Here is a 23277-nt window from a genome sequence, read left to right as displayed (position 1 = left end):
TAGTTCCAAACCTCCGCAGTTTAAACTTGCATAAGGCAGAAATACATGGAAAATAACAACACAAGTGACATTTACCAGTGAGAGGCACGAGTGATGCAATCAATTCATAAATAACCGGGAGTACCATCTGCGACTCAAGTACTATCCCATCTTCACTGAAGAAGTCACTGTAAGACCACTCTTCATATGGATCTTTGTGAGTTCCGAAGGAAGTCTGAATACCAAATCACACGGAAATGACACAAGTAAATACAGTCCAAAACACAACTACCACCTTCACCAGGCAGAACCCAAGAGCAGATGTATTAGAGCCAAATGCAGTTTTGAGGGTCAAAACCAACCGTGGAGTCTGTTTCTTCAGGTCTGTGGCTCATAATAATGCCATTTTAAATTAAATTGTTATTCTTAAAAGGAGGACAATGTCCAGAGATGCCTGGCTTGAGCCTCAACATTCCAAAAGATAGTGCAACTTAAATTGGCCCATAAATGTGACTGGAAAATAGGTCTCATGCCCTTGAGATTTCTGGCCTCGAATAAGAAAACACAAGAGGTGGATTTTGTATTTTGTAAACTATGCAAGTGATTTAAAAGTGGTACATAAAAGATGGGTAGGGGTTTTGTTTAAGGAAAAGAAATTTAAAAGCAATTACTTTTATTAGAATTCCACAGTCATCCATTTGGCACTGCCTGGAAAGCTCTACTGCTGTTAAGGTATATTTACATAGTTCTAAAGCATCTAGTAAAAAATCTGAAAGAAAATGGGAGAAAAATCATTATACCAATATTTCATGTGTTTGAAATAATGAAAACAGTCTTCCAGTAACTACCATTCAAAATTCTAAAGGCAGCCACAGGGTAGACAGAAAAGTTTCCACAAAGCTCTGACTACCCTAAATAATGCAGTTCAACTTTTTTCTTCAGCTCAGCTGAGAAGATCATAGATGGAGAGGCAAGGAATTTCACAATCCCATCAAAGTGAGTATCAATAGTTGGAAATGACATTGTTAACACCTGTAAATATTTGCAAACAGTAATCCCCATGGAGGATCGATTATAACTGGCTCTTTATAAAATGGAGACAATGATCTTTTGTCCTTACAGCAAGGTCCATTTGTACAAAGACAGCATGTGGAAGACCAGTATGAAACAAAACTATGTGTATTATAAATCTTGTCACCTGGGCTGCAGATGGTGGCAGCTTGGCAAGCTAGCGCATGTATTTCTGAAGGAAGATTGAGGCCGACAGGTGTTGCCATCGGAACGTCGTTAGCCACCATGTGACAAAGCTTCTGACACATCAGAAACAGCAATTTTCCGGTGTCTGCGTTGCAGTGATACTTAAATAAGTCTCTGGAAAAAAGGATGTGTCAGAAGTTAGAGCACACAGAGCAAATGCAAATGCATTTGCCTTTCTTGGATTAATATATGACCACCACCATCATTTAAAATGTTTTTAAGATGTATTCATGGTATCTAATGTGCTTTGTCTTCAAACTTATCTGGGACACCATCAACTGTCGGAGTGCAAAACAGTTAGGTTACCCAACAACTCCTTGTTAGTTACTTGCCTTCTATGCCACCACTTTTTTTTTTTTTTTTTTTTAAGAGAAGGAGAGAGAGAAAGAGAGAATGAGGGGGGATGGAGGGGCAGAGAGAGAATCTCAAGCAGACTCCACACCCAGAGTGGAGCCCGACACGGCTCGATCTCACAACCCTGAGATCACAACCTGAGCCAAAATTGAGAGTCGGACGCTTAATTGAGCCACCCAGGCGCCCCTATGTTACCACTTTCTGACCCTGAAGCCCAAACTAGGCTCTGAGAGTGAGAAACCAAGAATGACTTCCGTGAAAATGAAAATGTCACTGGCCTGACCCTATCACCACAGAAGTCAAGGAAGCAAGTGTTCCTTGCTTCAGACAAGCCATGCCTGCACAGGGCTGGGACTCACCTGCACCTTCTCAGGGCTGCTTCCAGATTCCCGTGGTTTAAGGCTCTCAAGGTCAGCTCGGCCTCCCGCTCTTGCACGGATACCTGCAGCACCAGCGCCTGTCTGTGTAGCTTGGACTCAGCGCTGAGGCTCTTGTCCTCAGTAGCTGCAGGCTCTGCAGTGCCCTGGGAATTGTGTTTGGTCTGTGTGACTTCGTGAGCTTTGATGTACTGTTCCCGGAGCTCTGCGACCAGGGCACTGTTGCTGTAATCTCCAAAGGACAGGAAGACCTCAAAGTTCTCCTAGCAAGGCAAGCAGGACAGCGTGTCACATCTGTTCACTTCATCTATTGTTAAAAAGCATCGGCAAGGCTCAAACCTCTCCTTATTTCTCCCTCAAAGACTACTCCCTTGTAAATTAAGAATTTAAGATTTTATATTTCAAGTTATGAAAGTAACAATATCATAAACGGTTTGGAAAATAGGAAAAGCCATTTTAACCCAGGATTTTCTGTGTCAGCACTACTGACACCATTTCTCAGTGTCAGATCATTCTCTGTTGTGGGGCCTGAAGAGCAGGAGAGACAGATTAAGTATTAGATTTGGGTGATTCCACCCTGGTGGCTCTAAGAACCCAGCTTTGCTCTTTTCTGTAATAACTCCTGGTTGGCTGCTAAGTCCAAACCTGGAATTTACTTTTCTGACCCAATAAAAAAATCCCACTGAGGCCCATGGAAGGATACCAACAAGTAGCGACAGTGAGTCAGCCCTTCTTCTTCTTTTTTTAAGTAATCTCTACACCCCATATGGGGCTCAAATTCACCACCCTGGAATCAAGAGTCACATACTCTTCCAAATGAACCACCCAGGCACCCCTAGACCTTCTGTTTTGATGCCACACTTTAGAGCAAGGTTTCTCGATCTTGCCGGATCATTCTTTGTTGTGTGGGCTGCCTGTGCATTGTAGCAGCATCCCTCGTCACTAGCCACTGGAGGCCATGGGCACCCTCCTTGCACTACTTGTGACAATCAAAAATATCTTCAGACAGTGTCCCCTGGGCACAAACACACACCTGAGTTGAGAATTGGTTAATCTAATAAGCAGTGACCACTTACTTCGTATTTCTTCTGAGTGTCTTTTACCAGCGTTTTGTGGCTACATGGCTAATTTCATATATTACTTTCTCCAGTTAACACTATGGCTTTTCCACTTTTTTCATCACTACACAGATTCCACAAATATTACTATTATTTTTTTAAAGATTTATTTGAGAGAGAGAGAGAGAGAGAGAGAGAGAGCATGTACCAGCGTTTTGTGGCTACATGGCTACATTTCATATATTACTTTCTCCAGTTAACACTATGGCTTTTCCACTTTCGTCATCACTACATAGATTCCACAAATATTACTATTATTTTTTTAAAGATTTATTTGAGAGGGAGAGAGAGAGCATGTACCAGCGTTTTGTGGCTACATGGCTAATTTCATATATTACTTTCTCCAGTTAACACTATGGCTTTTCTACTTTCTTCATCACTACATAGATACCACAAATATTACTATTATTTTTTTAAAGATTTATTTGAGAGAGAGAGAGAGAGCATGTATGAGCAGAGGGAGAGAAGCAGATTCAGCTGAGCACGGAGCCTGACGTGGGGCTCAATCCCACGACCCTGAGATTATGACCTGAGCCGAAATCAAGAGTGGTTGCTTAACCAACTGAGCCACCCAGACACCTCATCACAAATATTATTTTTGACTGTTGCATAACTTAATTTATGGTGCATTCTTTATAAAATGTAAAATTTTGAAACTGATGTTTCCCCCCCAAATATCAGTGATCTTTCCCAAAGGGGATGCATCAGGTAGAAATACTTATTTATAGAAATACATTTAGTATTTCCTATATTTACTACAGATAAGATTCATTATATGTTGCAGTTCCTGCCTTACTAGGAACCACAGAAATGTTTATGCTTATATAACCATAGACTGTCTCTGGAAAAATACACAAGAAACTGGTGATGGTAGTGGCACCTAATGTGGGAACCTGGAGAAGCAGGAGTGTCAGGATAGAAGGAAGACTTGTTTTGCACCACATACTTTTTTAAACCTTTTTTTTCGATCAAAGAATTAATTCCTTATTGTTTACAAGACTCAGTACGGAGTTTTATTAAGTTTATTTTTTATTGTGGTAAAATATACATGACATAAAACTTACCATTTTAACCATTTTTTAAAACCTTTTGAATTAGGTATCATCCACATATAATCTAGTCAAAGATAAACATAGAAGTGATTAAACCAAGAGGTTTCTCCTTTTTCTTTTTTAGGATTTTATTTATTTATTTGACAAAGAAAGAGAGAGAGCACAAGCAGGGCGAGTAGCAGGCAGAGGGAGAGGGAGAAGCAGGCTCCCCGCAGAGCAGGGGGAGCCTGATATGGGACTCGATCCCAGGACCCCGGAATCATGACCTGAGCCAAAGGCAGTGGCCCAACCAATTGAGCCACCCAGGTACCCAGTTACTCTTTTTTCAGTGTGCATCTTTTCCCAAAGGAATGCAGCTTCTGTGTAGAGTCAATATATTCCATGATTTTTAAAGGATATATATATATATATATATATATATTTTTAGTGATCTTATTTTAACTGTTTACTGCTGCTCAGACAGTGCCAAATAGAATAAGCAAGGGTACTGGGGTAAAACAGGTGGGGTATGAGTAGTGGTTCAGGTGATTAGCTCACTATGCTCACTGCAGCACTACTCACAAAAGCCAAAAAGTAGAAACAACCCAAGGGTCCATCAACAGAGGAATAAACAAAATGTGGTCCATCCATATAGTGGAACATGATTCAGCCAGAAAAAGGAACAAAGCACTGAAACCTGCTACACTGTGGATGAACCTTGAAAACATCATGCTGCCTGAGAGAGGCCAGACACAAAAGGACAAATATTGTATGCTTCCACTTGTACAGGAAATATACAGAATAGGCAAATTCAGAGACAGAAAGTAGATCGGAGGTTACCAGAAGCTGGAGGGAAAGGGAAGTGGGGAGTTACTGCTTAATGGATAAAAATGGATAAAATGCATAAAAGCAGAGTTTCTGCTGGAGGTGATGAAAAGCAGATAGTGTTGAAGGTCATATAACATTGTAATTAATGCCACTGAACTATATATTTAAAAAATGGTAAAAATGGCAAATTTTACATTGTTACCACAACTATGAAAACTTCGTAATATACCCAAACCAATGAATTATACACTTTATTTTTTCATGGAAGTTTTTTTTTTTTTGAGAGAGAGAGAGAGCAGAGCGACAACACAAGCTGGGGGAGGGGCAGAGGGAGAGTGAGAAGCAAGCTCCCCGCTGAGCAGGGAGCGCAAGGCGGGACTGGGCTGAAGGCAGACACTTAACCAAATGAGCCGCCCAGGTGCCCCAAATTATATACTTTAAATGGATAAATAGTATGGTATATGAATTATATTTCCATAAGGTTGTTTTTTAAATGACCGAGACAGAGAAAAGGAAAACCATTATGCTGTATTTATAATTCCCAAAGGCTAGTACAGAAAATTTTAAGGACAGGGGCGCCTGGGTGGCTCAGTTGGTTAAGTGACTGCCTTCGGCTCAGGTCATGATCCTGGAGTCCCAGGATCAAGTCCCGCATCGATCCCGCATCGGGCTCCCTGGGAGCCTGTTCAGCAGGGAGTCTGCTTCTCCCTCTGACCCTCCTCCCTCTCATGCTCTCTCTCAAATAAATAAAATCTTTAAAAAAAAAAAAGAAACGAAAAATTTAAGGACAGACTAATCATTTACGTCAAATTCACTAATTAGTAATGTAATTAGTAAAGTAATAATGTTCAATATACCAACATCTTTACCTGTAAGCTAGCAACAACTTTAAATAGTTTCAGAATTTCTTCACATTCATCCTTCTTCTGTAGATTGTCTGTAATTAAATTTTTTAAAGTTATAGCAGACATCCAAATTCCCATATTATCAGAATTTTTGAAAGCTAAAATTTTAATTGGCTATGGTTTTCTTATCTCAAGTCTTTTCAGAAGCTTGAGGTAACAGAATTTAAGTACAAAAAGAAATCTAATTATTCTTTCTGAAGGCAGAAAAGAGAGATTTTTGAGTAACAAGAGAAATGACAATTTTTCTGAAATAAATTGTAGTTTTTTTCTCCAAGAGCCTTTCTTTGTCAATGTTTTACTTAAGTTCAAGTTTAAACAGGTTTTCGCCTGATCGTGGCCAAATAATAACTGAGAAATATAAGCAATAAGTGCAAGGCACCAAAGAATCTAGTCTAGCCTTAAATAGCTTACTGAAGCATATAAGTTGATAAGCTGATTTTAGATGCTTCTGTTTTTACACTAGTAATCAAAAGAATAAAGCAAGGAAGACTTTTCATGAGGAAAAATGAGTGGGATCAACAAAGACAATGAAAGCCAGGAAAACCAGAGGTAAGGACAAGGCCCGTCACTGATGCTCCTTCCTGAAAAAGGCAAGCTTCAGAATAAAACCAAGATGAGGGCAGAGAGGTACAATCTACCTTTCCGGATGTCACACAGTATTTTAAGAATGTCTACGGATGTCTTCGCTATGGACATTCTCCAGGTCTTGTCCTAAAAAGAAAAGTAGAAAATGAAATCTACTTCCTTTATTCACCACTTCACTAGTACACATACAAATACATAAAAGCCACAAAATCAGGAAAAAAAGTAAAAATGGCTGAAGAAATGGGAGGTCCATGTTAGAGGGAGTCAGGCAGCTGAGAAATGGATCATAACTGAAACACACAGAATGTAAACATGAAAAACACCAGTATGAACGCTTGGGTATATGATTTAGAAATACCAAGAATATGCAAATCTCCCAAATCACCTTTTGGCTACAGTGTAATTAACAGTCACTTCGGTTTCACTTTTTTTTTTAAATAGTTTTTATTATTTGACAAAACATTTGGCAAAGTTCTCTGAAAAAGTTAAAAAGAACTGAAGTTGTTTAAGCTTAGAGAATGAAAGTCTAAGAAATAATCATTATCTTCAAGACCAACAAGATTAAAACAAACAAAAAGACAAGAAAAATCAAAGAAGGAAAAGTTTTAATTAAAGACGTGGTGTACATGAAACGCTTTGGAAGTGCCAGGTCCACACAAAGTACTCAAACATTTCCATTATGGGGTACAGCTGGTAGTTAAGAATATGGACTCTGGTATCAGACAGAGTTTGAGTTGAGGTTCTGCCACTATGTAATAACCTTGCGAAAGTCACTTAACTCAAAATGTTAGTTTCTGAACTTAGTCTATAAGGAGTTGACAATAGGAACTATCTCACAACTTTGTTGCGAAGAGGAACTGGACAATTCATTTAAAGTATTTAACCTAGGGACACCTGGGTGGCTCAGTCGTTAAGCGTCTGCATTCGGCTCAGGTCATGATCCCAGGGTCCTGGGATCAAGCCCTACATCCGGCTCCCTGCTCAGCGGGAAGCCTGCTTCTCCCTCTCCTACTCTCTCTGCTTGTGTTCCCTCTCTCGCTGTGTTTCTGTCAAATAAATAAAATCTTAAAAAAATAAATAAAGTATTTAACCTAAGGCCTCCAGCATAATAAGAGCATAATAAATATTAGATTCCAAAATAACCAAACTCATTTCCCTAAAGGCAAAAAATTACTGAGATGGACTGCTGAGACAGGTTGGGGATGTCTATCTCTAAAGGATAAAAAAAAAAAAACCTCAACTACCCTGGATAAATTAGGTATTTGGTTCCTCACCTCTCTAAAAAGAACTGACGCTCTTGAAATTGTTTCAAGTTTCAATGTTCTAAGATTACTTAGATATCTATGCGTTCTGTGGCTGACATATTTCTTTTTAAGATTTAATTATTTATTTATTTATTTTAGAGTGAGACCATGAGCAAGTTGGGGGGCAGGGCAGAGGGAGAGAATCTTCAAGCAGACTCCCTGCTGAGCTTGGAGCCTGATGTGGGGCTCCATCTCATGACTCATGAGATCATGACCTAAGCCAAAACTAAGAGTTGGATGCTTAATTGACTGAATGTGGCTGACGTTATTATTTGACAGTAATGACTATGTCTTACACAACACAAAACATGTTTGTATTGCAAAGCTTTATGGAAAACCCTTTGTATACAACAACTACTTCAATTAATCCTTCTGGTTTGTAGATCCTAGATTATTCAGTGGGGACTCAAGCCATCACTCCAAAGCCAGACATATGTGGTTCTTTTCTATGTAGTAAATTTACACAGGGATTTTTACATTAGGACATTCTAGCAGTGAGAAGAGAAGATATTCCTATCTGCTTATTTATCTTTTCTATCCTGTTGATTACTATCCATAAATATTGGATTTATCTACATTTTAATGAAAATCTCACCTCTTTAGAATCATCTGGTTCTTCTTGTAATGCCAACTGTGCCCATATGATTACCCGTTCTGCTGTTTTCTCAGCTTCAGCAGGAGGCAAAGACCTCAACAGAAGGACACAGTCTTCACCCTATAAACAGTGTTTGAAAGGAAGAAAAAACAGTGTTTGAAAGGAAGAAAAAACAGCTGGTACTTGTAAAGGACAGTTTAGACGTAACTCTTGCTTTTTTCTATTTAAAGGTGAAAAGACAGCATTTAAAAAAAAACAGAACATGGTCTGATGTTTTAAAAAAGCTGATAACTGGTTTTGATGACAGCAAACAAAATTAAATTCAAATATAACCCTTTGTATTTTGTAATTCTTAAATATGCTCATGGTTATAGAATTATATTAAAATAAAGACATTTAGGGACGTCTGGGTGGCTCAGTCGTTAAGCGTCTGCCTTCGGCTCAGGTCATGATCCCAGGGTCCTGGGATCGAGTCCCACATCGGTCTCCTTGCTCAGTGAGGAGCCTGCTTCTCCCTCTCCCTCTACTGCTCCCCCTGCTTGTGCTCTCTCTCTTTCTCTGACAAATAAATAAAAATCTTTAAAAAAATAAATAAAATAAAATAAAGACATCTAAAATACAAAAAGAAAATGCACATCCTATTCTGGAATCAAAGGGTACTACAGCATATATAAAACATGAGTCTATGTTTCATAAACACCAAAGAGTATGAAAGCACAACAGCTAGTCACAAAATATGTTTGTTTTTTTTTAAAGATTTTATTTATTTGACAGAGAGAGACACAGTGAGAGAGGGAACACAAGTAGGGGGAGTGGGAGAGGGAGAAGCAGGCTTCCCGAAGAGCAGGGAGCCCAATGTGGGGCTCGATCCCAGGACCCTGGGATCATGACCTGAGCCGAAGGCAGACACTTAACGACTGAGCCACCCAGGCGCCCCTAGTCACAAAAAATTTTTTTTTTAAGATTTTATTTATTTGAGAGAGAGAGAATGAGAGATAGAGAGCACGAGAGGGAAGAGGGTCAGAGGGAGAAGCAGACTCCCTGCTGAGCAGGGAGCCCAATGTGGGACTCAATCCCAGGACTCCAGGATCATGACCTGAGCCGAAGGCAGTCGCTTAACCAACTGAGCCACCCAGGCGCCCGTCACAAAATATTTTTAAAGAACCTACAGATTTGAAGAATGTGGTCAATCTAACATCCAATATTTTCATCTTGGTATAACTTTTTTTTTTAAGATTTTACTTATTTATTTGAGAGAGAGTGAGTGAGAGAGAGAGCATAAATAGTGGGAGAGGGAGAGGGAGAAGCAGACTCCTCACTGAGCAGGGAGCTCGATTCCAGGATCCTGGGGTCATGAGCCGAAGGTGACGCTTAACTGATTGAGCCACCCAGGTGCCCCTTGGTATAACTTTCTTTTGTGCTAATCTATTTGGATAATTTGATTGACTTGAGCTTTTACATATTTACTTAACAAAGAACCTAAGAAAGGACAATACAGAAATTTCATACCTGTTCTCTATCAATCAGGTCAATAATCCTTAGACTGTAAATTTCATCGTCAGGCAACATATATGCTTGAGCCACCTTCAAAGCATCTTCTAAAGAAGATGGGACATCTTGCTTGAGAATGTATCTGACCACCCTCTGAAACAGAGACAATATATACATTTCTTTGTTATGAAATCTCAGAGAACCCAGAAATCCTTTGTTCATAAAGGCAAAGTACTCATCAAATTATAATCAAGCTGTAAAAAAACTAAACTGTATGAAAAATTAAAACATGATTTATATTCTGAACTTTATGAAAGTCCTGTCTACCTTCTCCCCCCCGCCCAGGTTTATTTGGGCATATAAGTGACAAACACCGCATATATTTAAGGTATACAACAGAATGATTTGATATACTCCTTTAGCTTCTTAATGTATTTATTTGTTATCTTTACTATCCTAATAAACAAGTGAATACCCAATTTTTAAAAAATATTTATTATTTTCTTAAGTTTTATTTAAGTAATCTCTGCACCCAGTGTAGGGCTTGAACTCATGATTCTGAGATCAAGAGTTGCACACTCCACCTACTGACCCAGCCAGGCGCCCCTGAACAGCCTATTCACACTCTATCTAACAAAAGGATAGTAGTGGAAAACCTAGCTCTGTTAGCCTTTAAGAAAATAAAGTCCTCATTACATTTCCCAAGCTGCCCTCAGAATCGAACAGTTCAAGACCCTTCAACTACTGTACTTACCATGATTTCCTTGTTTAAGAGGTTCACCTCCCTTACTCCATAGCCTCGTAAAAGTTTTTTCATCTCCATTAGTTTGTAACTTTCCTGCAACAATTTGACTCTAAAAGGAAATTTGTTGATATTTTTTAAGTGATTTTTAAAAAGATTTTAGTTATTCATTTCTTTGAGAGAGCAAGAGAGCGAGTAAGCTAGCACAAGAGTGGGGAGGGGGGTGGGAAGCGCAGAGGGAGAGGGACAAGCAGACTGCGCTGAGCTCAGAGCCCGACATGGGGCTTGATCCCAGGACCCTGAGATCACGACCTGAGCCGAAATCAATAGACAGATGCTCAACTGACTGAGCCACCTGGGCGCCCGAAAAATTTGTTGATATTAACATGGATGGTCTCATTTTTTTTTTTTAAAGGAAATAGTAAGGGACACAGTAAAGGGCATAAAGCATAAATGAATGTCAGATGAAAACAGGAGGCTTATCCAACACCAACACCACTTTCTGGGAGAATGTCCTCTTACTTGGGATGGTCCATTTCTAAGTGCTGCCTCACCAGCTGCTCCACAGCTGTGCTCCACGGAACCACCGCCGCATACATTATCTTAAGCACAGCATCAAAGATGAGCTGCAAAGACACACACACAGACCGTGACGAGCCAGGATTCATGCTTCATGCAAAGTAATGACACTGCCTCATCTACAGCAGGGGACTTACCTCTACTCTGTGGTACTCTGAGAATATCTCCTCTGACTGCAAAAGTCTATGCTTCTTCTGATTCTCACACATCAAGAGCGATTTCATTATTTAGAGAAACTCAGAAAAGGATTTTCTCGGCTGCAAGTGAAGTCATATAGCCCTATTCCTTTCTACAGTCTCTAGTCTCTGTGTTTAAAACTATTTTTCATGATTCTATTTACATTTTATAATGGTGACCAGTAACAGTGGGAAGTCACTAAAAAAGCATGTTATAACAGATTAAAAAAATGTGTCCATGTTTGTATAATCATAGAAAAACCTAGAAATATAGGCACCCAATCATCCATGGCAGTTTTTCTAGGGATGGGAATGAGAAAATGTTTACTTCTTACTTTCTATAATGGAATTATGGGTTTTTTTTTTCTTATTCTTTTTCCAAACTTCACAAATTCTCCTTAACAAATGTGCACTGCCTTTGTGATCAGAGAACAAGTTTTAAGAAAAGATGTGTTGCTCAAAAGGAAAATCGACATGGTCACTATTTACTTACATCTGTGTCCGACAAACATCCTATTACTGCCATGGCTTTTGCTTCCCATGCAGTTTCAAAGAGTGATGTGGACTTCGAGCTACATCTCTTCAATAAATCCTAAAAGGGGATAAACATATATATTTTTTTAATTTAAAACTCTCACTAAAAAAAAAGTAAAAACACATATAAATATAGATAAATAGCTTTTATGGATGTGGAAAAAAAAAACCAACTACTTAGCCAAGAATGTTACAGTGCTCAAAAAAACACAAAATTGCCAAAGCCTTGGCTTTTAGTTTTGTATGGTACAGAAAACTTAAGAAGGAAATATTCTTGAAGAATCTACAAATGAGATGATTGCAGCTTATTAATGTGTACCAAAAATTGCTCACATCTATTGAGCTCATGCTCCTATTATTTCACAATAAGCATTTGGAGAAAGTCCTAATATTATCCCATTCTGCCCAAGGTTACCAGTCAATCAGTAACAGTTATGCCACATTAACAAATACAATATGCTGCATAAATATCCCAGTGGTAAAACATGACATTCCTTATAGGGTTAAATGTTTAACCACTGACAGACAGATGCAAGGGGAAAAGACCAGATCTAAAGAAGTTACCTCTATGTAGAGCAGGAGAAGTTCCTCCTCTTGTAAGCCATGTTCCCGCATGTAAACTCGTATAAACTTCTCTAAGACGGAAGGAATCAGCTCTGGGGCTAACACTTTATCAAACATGCGGAACACAATGGTGGTTGTATTCTCCTGGATGCCAAGAGAAAGGTGGCTTAGATGCAAGTTCTAGTCATAGTGGCTGTGATTAAAAAATAACACTTCTGATAAATCTAGGCTTTTACCTTCTCGAAATCAGAGAGGGCCAATTTGCAGTTGTATTTCCTATGCAATGTGATCAACTCCTGCAAGTTATTTACCAAAGTCCTTAGCTGACATACTTCCTCTGTGTTTTGATAATCCTTCTAAAACAAAAGTGTGAGACGGGAAATATACAAAAAATCAGAATTATTTCAGATAAAATAAAAAATGACCATGATTATGTACATAAGAGGAAATCTGCACCTAATGCCTTTAAATTTTGTAGAATTTTAATTCATTAACTAGTACAAATTAACAGATCAGAATCCAACAGAAATCTAAAACCAATTTTCTTCCTAAAAAAAAAAAAATATATATATATATATATATATACACATATACATATATTTATATGAACTTTGATGTTAGGGGCACCTGAGTGGCTTAGTCAGTTAAGCATCTGACTCTTGATTTTGGCTCAGGTCGTGATCTCAGGGTCCTGGGATCGAGCCCCAAGACGGGCTCTGCATTCAGCAGGGAGTATGATTGAGGATTCTCTCCCTCTCCCTCTGCCTCTCCTCTGCTTGCGCTCTCTCTCTAAAATAAATAAGTCTTTAAAAAAGGAAAAAAAAGAACTTCAATGTTAGTGTAATTTTTTTTCTTTTAAGATTTTTTTTTAGAGGGGAGGGGCAGAGGGAGAAAGAGAATCTTAGGTAGGTTCCATGCTCGGTGTGGAACCTGACACAAGGCTCAATCTCACAACGCTGAGATCACAACCTGAGCTTAAATCAGGAGTTGGACACTCAACTGACTAAGCCACCCAGGCTCCCCGAAGATTTCATTTTTTAAGTAATCTCTACGCTTAACGTGGGGCTTGAACCTACAACCCTCTCACGCTCCACCAACTGAGCTAGCCAGGTGCCCCTGAATGTTAGTGTGACATTTTATACTTAGGTACAAAAACATCATTTAGATGGCCCTCAATGTCCCATCTATATAGATTAAGACCAGATGTAAAGCTGTAACATTTCCTAAACTTATATACAAGGAACAGAATTTTCAATATTGATAAAGAATTTTTTTTTAAAGATTTTATTTATTTATTTGACAGAGAGAGACAGCGAGAGAGGGAACACAAGCAGGGGGAGCTGGAGAGGGAGAAGCAGGCTTTCCGCCGAGCAGGGAACCCAACGTGGGGCTCGATCCCAGGATGCTGGGATCATGATCTGAGCTGAAGGCAGACACTTAAGGACTAAGCCACCCAGGCGCCCCTTGATAAAGACAATTAACAGGGAAAAGATAGAATAGTGTTTTATAGCAAGAGGAAAAAGCTCTTCTATGGAAAAATGTATTATAATGATCATATACATTATATATTATAATATATATTGATTATATACATTAATATGCTGCTTTAAATTAAGTATGGAAAAAATTCCTGTTTAATTTTTAACAGCGTATAACCAATAAGTACAATTATTGGCAGGAATCTGCTATATCAGAAAGTAGGAGGACATTATTATTTATTTTTAGGCTCTAGAAATTTAAGGAATAGGTGCAATTTCATAATGTATATTATTATATAAGTTCTACCTTCTGGTACTTAAGTTCTTAATATTTCCGATTTGAGATCATATTGGGATGTCTCACATATTAGTTTATAAACTAATTTATGGCACCCCAACAAACTTTTTTAAAATACAAGAATGGGGGCACCTGGGTGGCTCAAACGGTTAACCCTCTGCCTTTGGCTCAGGTCATGATCCCGAGGGGCCTGGGATCAAGTCCCACATCCGGCTCCCTGCTCAGCAGAGAGCCTGCTTCTCCCTCTCCCTCTGTACCTCCCCCTGCTCATGCTCGCTCTCTCTCTCTATATCTCTCTGTCTCAAATGAATAAATTAAAAAAAAAATCTTTAAAATACAAGAATGTACTTTTCTTTTTTTTCAATATAATGAATGCTTTCTAGTTTTTAGAAACTTTTTTTTAAAGATTTTATTTATTTTATTTGAGAGAGAGAATGAGAGATAGAGAGCATGAGAGGGAAGAGGGTCAGAGGGAGAAGCAGACTCCCCGCTGAGCAGGGAGCCCGATGTGGGACTCGATCCCGGGACTCCAGGATCATGACCTGAGCCAAAGGCAGTCGCTTAACCAACTGAGCCACACTGGCGCCCTAGTTTTTAGAAACTTAAAGGGAAAAAGAAATTAACTTAAGAAATTTAGAAACCAAATAATAAATCCAGTTCATGAACCTCAAATTAACATCAGTATTCCTGAGCTTAGTAACCTTTCTAGCACTGCTATTTTTTTCAGTCAAAAAAGTCCCAGCATTTTTTTTTTTAATTTGATCTTTTTAAAAAATTCACTAGTTCTTAAGCCATAATGGCTACTGGAACGCCTAAGAAATGCAATCAGAACTGGGAGTGATTTGCTGGTTTAAATAAGTCCTTGAAAACTAATCCTAAAGCATTATTAAATTTCATTCCTTTAAAGGACTGTGAACTTCGGCCAATGCAGAAAATCTCAATTATACTATTGAGGAGTATGTTTACATATTGTTTCCCATTTGGTTGGTTCAATAGAGAAAAACAAAGCATTAAAATAGGCTGAAGTTGTGATAGGAATATCAGGAAGAAAAAAAGCACATTTTTCTTTTTGTGAATTTTAAAAGTACACAATAAAAAAACACACAGAAAATTTAAAAAGTGGATGTATTTCTAAGTACATGTACACAAATCCTTTAAAATAAATTGAATGCTTTATTACTGAAAATTCATTTTCTATATCATACCAAGGAAATCCAATGCCAACAGGACATCAACATCAACTCATCTGGTTTTTCTGCTGTAAAAAATACCTCCGCCAGTTGAAGTCCATTTTCGGGCCAATTTGCCTTTAAAGAGTAACACAGACCATTATAAGTAATGTTATATGCCACTGGGAGTGTGTGAAATATCTTTCCCGTGCTAATTATACTGGGTATTACCTTATCAGTTAATTCAAGGTTCCTGGCTGCCTGTTCCAACCATTTTGCAAGAATTTTCTGAAACAGACGTATCATTTAAAAATAAAATCCTCAGCAGATAATCACTGAAATAATTTAAAACCCTCATGATAATATTTCGACAGAGACACTGAACGAACTACCTGGCGTTAGGGCCATTTACTCTTCAGTGATATAAGGCAAAGGCTAGACCTGAATCATCCAGAGTGGAAATGATGAAGGCAACTCACCTGCCCTTCAGGTACAGCCCTTCTCACAAATGGGATCACATCATTTTTAAGCCACGGGCAAAGCTTTTGCAAAGAGACTGGTGTAGAAATTGAGTTGAGCAAGTTCTCAAGCATCTTCACATCAAATTTGCTTTCAAAATTTGCCTAAATTATACAGAGTGAGAAATTAGGATCTATCAGACAGATTGAAAATAACAGCCTCCCAAAATGGAAAGACTTGTTAGGAAGTCATTTCAAGAAATATTTTTTACTGTCTTAATTATAAGCACTAAGGGTGATTTACTCTATACCGATGAGTCCTTGGCAGCCACAAATCCATGAACTCTCACGGCAACAAGTACCAACTAAAAAATTAGGGGGCAGTGGAACTGGCAGAGGAAGGAAAACCTAATAGGAGCTGATAGTACAAATCCTAACAAGCAATGTGTCCATGAATGACATCACACCAAGATACCACTTTTTGGACCTAATGATACCTGACAACGCTGAAGGAATAAGAGCAGAAGTGCTAATGCGCAATCCTTTAAACAGTCTGAGCTGCAATAGGAACCACCTCTCCACCAATACTACTTAAGAAAGCCCATCAATAAATCATTCAATAACACGTAGCCTTTTTATTTAAGATTTTATTTTTAAGTAATGTCTGTGCCCAAAGTGGGGCTCGAACCCACAACCCCGAGATCAAGAGTCAAATGCTCCACCAACTGAGCCAGCCAAGTGCCCCAAAATGTTGCCTTTTGACCTAAGTTTAGGAGTTAGGCTCTGAATGAGATAAAACACGTTTCTAAGACATCTTCACCTCTAATTTAATATCACCAGGAAAATTTTATCAAACATTTCATTTCCCAATCACACCTGACACCCTTCATCCACGTGAAGACAACAGATTCAATCACCTATCCCAGGAGCCATAAAGCCATTAACAACAAAATGCAAAACAGATTACCCGATGTCGAAGCCAAAGGTACTGTGCACAAACAAGGTTTCCTTCTCTTAGCTGTAAAAAGATATCCTTAAGGTCATCTTCATTATGCAGAAATTCAATCCAAGAACTACCACTGCAAAGTCAGAGAAGGAAAAGTAGTTAAAAAAAAAATTAAGATCATAATGTTACAAGTGGATACCATTAGACATTTTAACTAGTAGTTTGGGGTTGTTTCCCCCCCTCAAAGTTAAAAAAGTTCCAAAGATTATACAGTAAAAAGTAGTTTCCTTCTTATCCCAGACTTGTAGAACTCCTGTCATCCTCCCTGAAAGTTGTATCTCTTCTTATAGGTCCTTCCTGAGATAATCACTGCATATACAAGCAATCAAGTTTTTTTTTTAAGATTTTATTTATTTGAGAGAGAGAGAGAGCAAGCAAGTGAGAGCAAGTGCCCAGGAAGGCACAGAGGGAGAGGCCGAAGCAGACTCCTCACTGAGCAGAGAGATTGATGCAGAACTCGATCGCAGGACCCCAAGATCACAACCTGAGCTGAAGTAAGATACTTAACCAACCGAGCCACCCTGGAACTCCTATTATTTTAAGTTTTTAAAATGAATGAGGGGTGCCTGGGTGGCTCAGTCAGTTAAGTATCTAACTCTTCACTTTGGCTCAGGTCACGCATGATCTCAGGGTCTTGGGATTGAGCCCTGCGTTGGGCTCTGCACTCAGCGGGGAGTCTGCTTGTCCATCTCCCCCCCTCCAAAATAAATAAAATAGGGGCGCCTGGGAGGCTCAGTCTTTGGGCGTCTGCCTTCGGCTTGGGTCATGATCCTGAGGTTCTGGGATCGAGCCCCGCATCGGGCTCCCTGCTCAGTGGGGAGCCTGCTTCTCCCTCTCCCACTCCCCCTGCTTGTGTTCCCTCTCTCGTTGTGTCTCTCTCTGTCAAATAAATAAATAGAAACTTTAAAAATAAATAAATAAGTAAAATAAAAAATAAATTAAAAAAAAAGACAACTGAGTAGGTACCATTCAGGAACATAAAAAAAGGACAGAATGAGGAGGACACATAATGTCCTTAAATTGGAAGATTCAATACTGTAAAGATGCTGGTTCTCCCCAAATTGATCTTCAGTTCAGCATACTCCCAATAAAATAATAAATAAGTAAAAATTTAAAATCCTAATAAAAAAGGATTTTTAAAAAAGATTTTATATCTTTATTAGAGAGTTGTATGCATACAAGCAGGGGTACGGGCAGAGGGAGAGGGAGAGAATCTCAAGCAGACTCAGCACTGAGCGAGAAGTGTGACGCAGGGCCCAAACTCACAACCCTGAGATCACAACCCAAGCCAAGATCAAGAGTCATACGCTTAACCAACTCAGCCACTCAGGTGCCCCCAAAATAACATTTCTTTAAACTGGGTAAGATACTACCCCAAAGATACAGATGTGGTGATCCAAAGGGGCACCTGCACCCCAATGTTTATAGCAGCACTGTCCACAATAGCCAAACTATGGGAAGAGCCCAGATGTCCCTCAACAGATGAATGGGTAAGGTTGATGTGGTCTATCTATACAATGGAACACTACTCAGCCATCAGAAGAAATGAAATCTTGCCATTTGCAACGATGTGGATGGAACTAGAGGGTACTATGCTAAGCTAAATAAGTCAATCAGAGAAAGAGAATTATCATATAATCTCACTGATACGCAGGATTTAAGAAAGAAGGTAGAGGATCATAGGGGAAGAGAGGAAAAAATGAAACAGGACAAAACCAGAGAGGGAGACAAACTGTAAGAGACTCTTAAATCTTAGGAAACAAACTGAGCGTTGCTGGAGGGGAGGGGGGTGGGGGGATCGGGTGGCTTGATGATGGACATTGGGGAGGGTATGTGTTGTGGTGACTGCTGGGTGTTATGTAAGACTGATGAATCACAGACCTGTACTCCCTGAAACAAATAATACATTTTAAGTTAATTAATTGAATTTAATTAAAAAAAAAAAGAGTAGGAATAAAAACACAAAGAAACAAACAAAAAAACTTAGGAAAATATTGGTTTGAAGGAATTAAAACATATACTTGAATCAAATCTCAAAATAAGAAAACCAGTGAAGATTGTTTCTAGTTGCTGCTGTAACAGATTACCACAAAGTTAACTACTTAAGACCACAGAAATTTATTATCTTACAGGTTTGTGCGTTAAAAGTCCAATAAGTGTTCTCAGTGGGTCAAAGTCAAGGTGTTGGCAGAGGTGTTCCTTTATGGAGTCTCTAGGGAAGAGTCTCTTGCCTTTTTCAGCCTCTAGAGACCACCCATATTCCCCAGCTTGCTGTCCCTTCTTCCATCTTCAAAATCAGTAACATTGTATCTCTGACCATTCATCCTTTGTTATATCTCCCTCTGACCACAGCCAGGAAGGCTTTCTCTGCTTTTAAGGACTCAAGTGATCCCAAGTTATCTCCCCATCTCAAGGTCCTCAACCTTCATCACATGATAGTCATTTTGCCAAGTGATTATGGGGATTTGGATCTGGACATCTTTAAGGGGCTGTTATTCTTCCAACTGCAGGACCCTTGCAAGCATAATGTTTCTAAGATTCGTCCATGTTGTTGTGTGTGTGTCAGCAGTCTGTGTTCTATTGCTGAGCAGTATTCTTTTGTGTGAACACATCACAGTTGTACGTCTACTGTTCTGTTGATGGATGTTTGGATTATTACCAGTGTTTGGCTACTATGAATAAAAATGCATTTTTAGGGGCACCTGGGTGGCGCAATCAGTTAAGCATCTGCCTTTGGCTCAGGTCATGATCTTGGGGTCCTGGGATCAAGTCCCGAGTCGGGCTCCCGGCTCGGCAGGCTCCCTGCTCCCTGTCTGCTTCTCCCCCTCCTTCTGCCTCTCCCCCCTGCTCATTCTCTCTCTCAGATAAATAAATAAAATCTTTTTAAAAAAATGCATTTTTAGATTGTTTTTTATTTCTCTTGGGTAAAGATGTAGGAGAATTGCTAGACTGCAGGGTAATCCCATGTTTGACTTTTCATGTTTACTGGTCATTCATAGATCTTCTTTTGTCATGTGTGTTCAAGTACTTTGCCCATGTTTTGGTTTTACTAGGCTGCTTGCCCTTTTATTATTAGTTTGTAGATGGTTTTTCTATGTTCTAAAAACAAATCCTTTGACAGAAAAAAAAAAAAGATGATGTGGTATATCTATACAATGGAATACTACTCAGCCATCAAAAGAAATGAAATCTTGTCATTTGCAATGACACGGAAGGAACTAGATGGTATTATGCAATCAGAGAAAAACAATTATCATACGATCTCACTCATATGTGAATTTAAGAAACAAAACAGAGGATCATAGGGAAGGGAGGGAAAAATAAAACAAGACAAAATCAGAGAGGGAAACAAACCATAAGAGACTCTTAATCACAGGAAACAAACTGAGGGTTGCTAGAGGGGAGGGGGATGGGGCATGGGGTAACTGGGTGATGGACATTAAGGAGGGCATGTGATGTAATGAGTCTTATAAGGCTGATGAATCACTGACCTCTACCTCTGAAACTAACAATACACTATATGTTAATTAATTGAATTTAAATTTAAAAAAACAAATAAATAAACTGAGTAAGGTGATTCTCATTCTAAATGTCATACAAAAAACCAAATATGAGAAAATTGCTCCCCAAATTCTGAAAAGTAGGAAAGCATAGCAGGGCTAGTCTACCAGATAACAGGGCATTCTAAAATTACATTAATTAAAACTATATGACACTGGTGGGTACCTGGGTGGGCTCAGTTGGTTAAGGATCTACCTTCGGCTCAGGTCATGATCTCAGGGTCCTGGGATCAAGCCCTGTACCAGACTCCCTGCTCCCTGGGGAGTCTGCTTCTCCTTCTCCCTCTACCCCACCCCACAACTTGTGCTCTCGCTCTCCCTCAAATAAATAAATAAAATCTTAAAAAAAAAAACCCTATATGATACTGGTGAATGAATACCATAAAATCAACTGAATACCAAGTCCAGAAATAGACAAATACAGGTCAGATTGTTAGCCTAACACTGCAACTAGCAGGGAAAGGGGGATTGACTAGCCACAAGGAAAAAAATAAAGCTTCCCTTCATTGTTAATTTGGCAAATAAACTTGTATTATCTTTAAGATAACTATATCTCATTTGTGTAAATAATGATATCCTTGGTGCACACGTTAGCATATCTAATAGAATCAACTGCCAGAGGTGAAATTGCTAAGGCAAAGATATGTGCATTTATTTTTATTTTTTTATTTTTTTAAAGATGTTATTTATTTTTTGAGAGAGAGAGACAGCGAGAGAGGGAACACAAGCAGGGGGAGTGGGAGAGGGAGAAGCAGGCTTCCCGCGGAGCAGGGAGCCCGATGCGGGGCTCCATCCCCAGGACCCTGAGATCATGACCTGAGCCGAAGGCAGACGCTTAACAACTGAGCCACCCATGAGCCCCAGATATGTGCATTTAAATTTGCCTTTCAAATTTATCAGTTCCCAAAGATGGTGTAGAAGAGTATCTACAACCTAGCAGGAAAATAATATTTTCCATCACCCGATTCCCAGAAACACATTCAGTCAAAGCAATACTTTATCTTTTATGATATTCTAAACTAAAACCTAATTCATAATCTAAAAATAAAAAATGAGGAATGTACACACCTGAATTTTTCTGGTCCAAATGCTCCATAAAAAGTAGTCAATTTTGCGTGAGCCCTTAGTACCTAAAAAGAAATAATCTGATAATCTGAATGTCATATGCAAGAAAATTAAAATTAAAAACACCAAAGATTAGGCTTTCTGTTTCAGAAGTCTTACACACATGCTCATTTCATCCCATATTATAGGTCAATTCTCATAAATGTTACAAAAAGAACCTTGGAATAATGGAAACATTTCCAATCACATTCAGTGCAATAAAACTGCAAAAGAGAAGGCATTTACACATTGATTGTAGGTGCTCCTCAAAATTAATTAGTTTTCCCAGTGACTTATAAATGCCCTTATGTTAAAATCCAGTTGGATTATACCAAAAACTTACTTTGAAATAAGAGTTTAAACCATGATAGTCATCACAACAGTTAATATTTGTGTGCTTAACCAGTGCCAGACACTATGCAAAATGGTTTATATGAATTATTTCATTTGACTCAAAATAACCCTGCAAGTACTATTATTATTCCCATTTTTCAGTAAGGAAACAAGAATTAAAATAAGTTGCTCTTGAAAAAACACAGGTCTATCTTGAATTGAAAAACATATTATAAAGGTAAATTTCCCCTCAAATTAAGTATAATGTAATTACCTCTTTTAAAACATCAGAATAGACAGGAACAGTTTTATATTCTCTTTTCAAAAGCTAAGATGAACAATGAGAAACAATGTTAGAATATCTGCTATATTAGTTTTTTTCATGAAAGAAGATGGATTTTCTGTGAAAGGAAACAAATTATCAGATCACATTGAAATCTGAGATGAACAGTGAACGATAAATAAATGACATATCTTAAAAAAATAATGCATCTTACGGAAACAGCTCACAATATTTTGCCCATCTGTTACACCTTGATTTTAAGGAATATAACTAGCAACGGTATTCAAAGCTCACTGAGGGGAACCTATGGCAAAAATGTCTGTGATGGAGACAGAATTCATTTTTTTTGAGATGGTTTCTTTTGCATGACACTAACAGGTAAAAATGTTATAAAAACTTACCCTGGTTTTGGCATAATTTAGCATTTCCTGGGTGGTTTCATAGGTTAGCCACTGAGCCTCCAAGCAGTAATTCACCACAAATTCATCATCCTGTTTCAGAAATGCCAGACACAGTAAGGCAACCTAATGTTGATCAGTCCATCAATCTGAATACTCTCGCACTCAACAGGGAAAACACACCTGGATTTTATGTAGATTTTCCTTAGCTTCATCTACGAGTTTCTGCCATTCGGTCTGCTCGCTGGTGTCTGCAGAACTCAAGGCTAATCTCTCTAATATATCGTTGGATTTCACCTTGTAAACAAGCTGTAATATAAACATGCCACATTAAGCAACTTGAAGCAAAATAATGCCTGTGCGTGACTTCTTAGGCTGCAGGCAACAGACTATTATGAAAAAAGGGGAAGCCTCATGTGGTCCAGGAATAAACAGTAAAGCAGGTAATGCTCAGATAACCCAAAGGTAATCCAGATTGCTAAGAGTTATGGAGACCATTTGAGTCCTGAACTACATGTGTCAAGCAGGGTACTAAGAGCCTTATGTGAATTATCTCATTTAATTCTCATAAAAACCTGAGCAAGCATTTATACCTCACCATAACGCTACGGGATAAATACTAACATTCCCGTTATACCATCAAGAAAACCAAGACTCCAGAAAGGGTAAGTAATGTACTTGAAACTATGCAGTTCCAAAGTAATGGAGCTGGTTTTTAAAAGATGACCACACGATTATGTTGCATGCCTCGGTTTCTAAGTCTGTCAAAGG

General features: G+C 38.7%; 1 protein-coding gene across 3 annotated transcripts in view; it reads right to left on the bottom strand.

The window, feature by feature from the left end:
- Positions 1-23277, bottom strand: part of KNTC1 (kinetochore associated 1) — a 75607-nt gene that overhangs the window by 30211 nt on the left and 22119 nt on the right. For all 3 annotated transcript variants that reach the window (XM_073881233.1, XM_025889645.2, XM_073881234.1), the window contains exons 17-37: positions 22690-22815; positions 22510-22599; positions 22100-22153; positions 21457-21518; positions 16790-16901; positions 15844-15987; positions 15596-15652; positions 15401-15502; positions 12656-12775; positions 12420-12563; positions 11815-11913; positions 11089-11192; positions 10579-10678; positions 9843-9977; positions 8334-8453; positions 6488-6560; positions 5814-5881; positions 1950-2230; positions 1178-1350; positions 651-748; positions 76-214 (exon numbers count right to left, since the gene is read on the bottom strand). In XM_073881233.1, coding sequence (XP_073737334.1) covers positions 76-214; positions 651-748; positions 1178-1350; positions 1950-2230; positions 5814-5881; positions 6488-6560; positions 8334-8453; positions 9843-9977; positions 10579-10678; positions 11089-11192; positions 11815-11913; positions 12420-12563; positions 12656-12775; positions 15401-15502; positions 15596-15652; positions 15844-15987; positions 16790-16901; positions 21457-21518; positions 22100-22153; positions 22510-22599; positions 22690-22815 — 2401 coding nt within the window. The remainder of the gene's footprint in view (positions 1-75; positions 215-650; positions 749-1177; positions 1351-1949; positions 2231-5813; positions 5882-6487; positions 6561-8333; positions 8454-9842; positions 9978-10578; positions 10679-11088; positions 11193-11814; positions 11914-12419; positions 12564-12655; positions 12776-15400; positions 15503-15595; positions 15653-15843; positions 15988-16789; positions 16902-21456; positions 21519-22099; positions 22154-22509; positions 22600-22689; positions 22816-23277) is intronic.

This window comes from Callorhinus ursinus, unplaced genomic scaffold, assembly GCF_003265705.2.
Source record: "Callorhinus ursinus isolate GAN/ISIS: 27379988/994484 unplaced genomic scaffold, GSC_fseal_2.0 scaffold41, whole genome shotgun sequence".
Lineage (NCBI taxonomy): Eukaryota > Metazoa > Chordata > Mammalia > Carnivora > Otariidae > Callorhinus > Callorhinus ursinus.
This window is presented reverse-complemented; position numbering and strand designations above follow the sequence as displayed.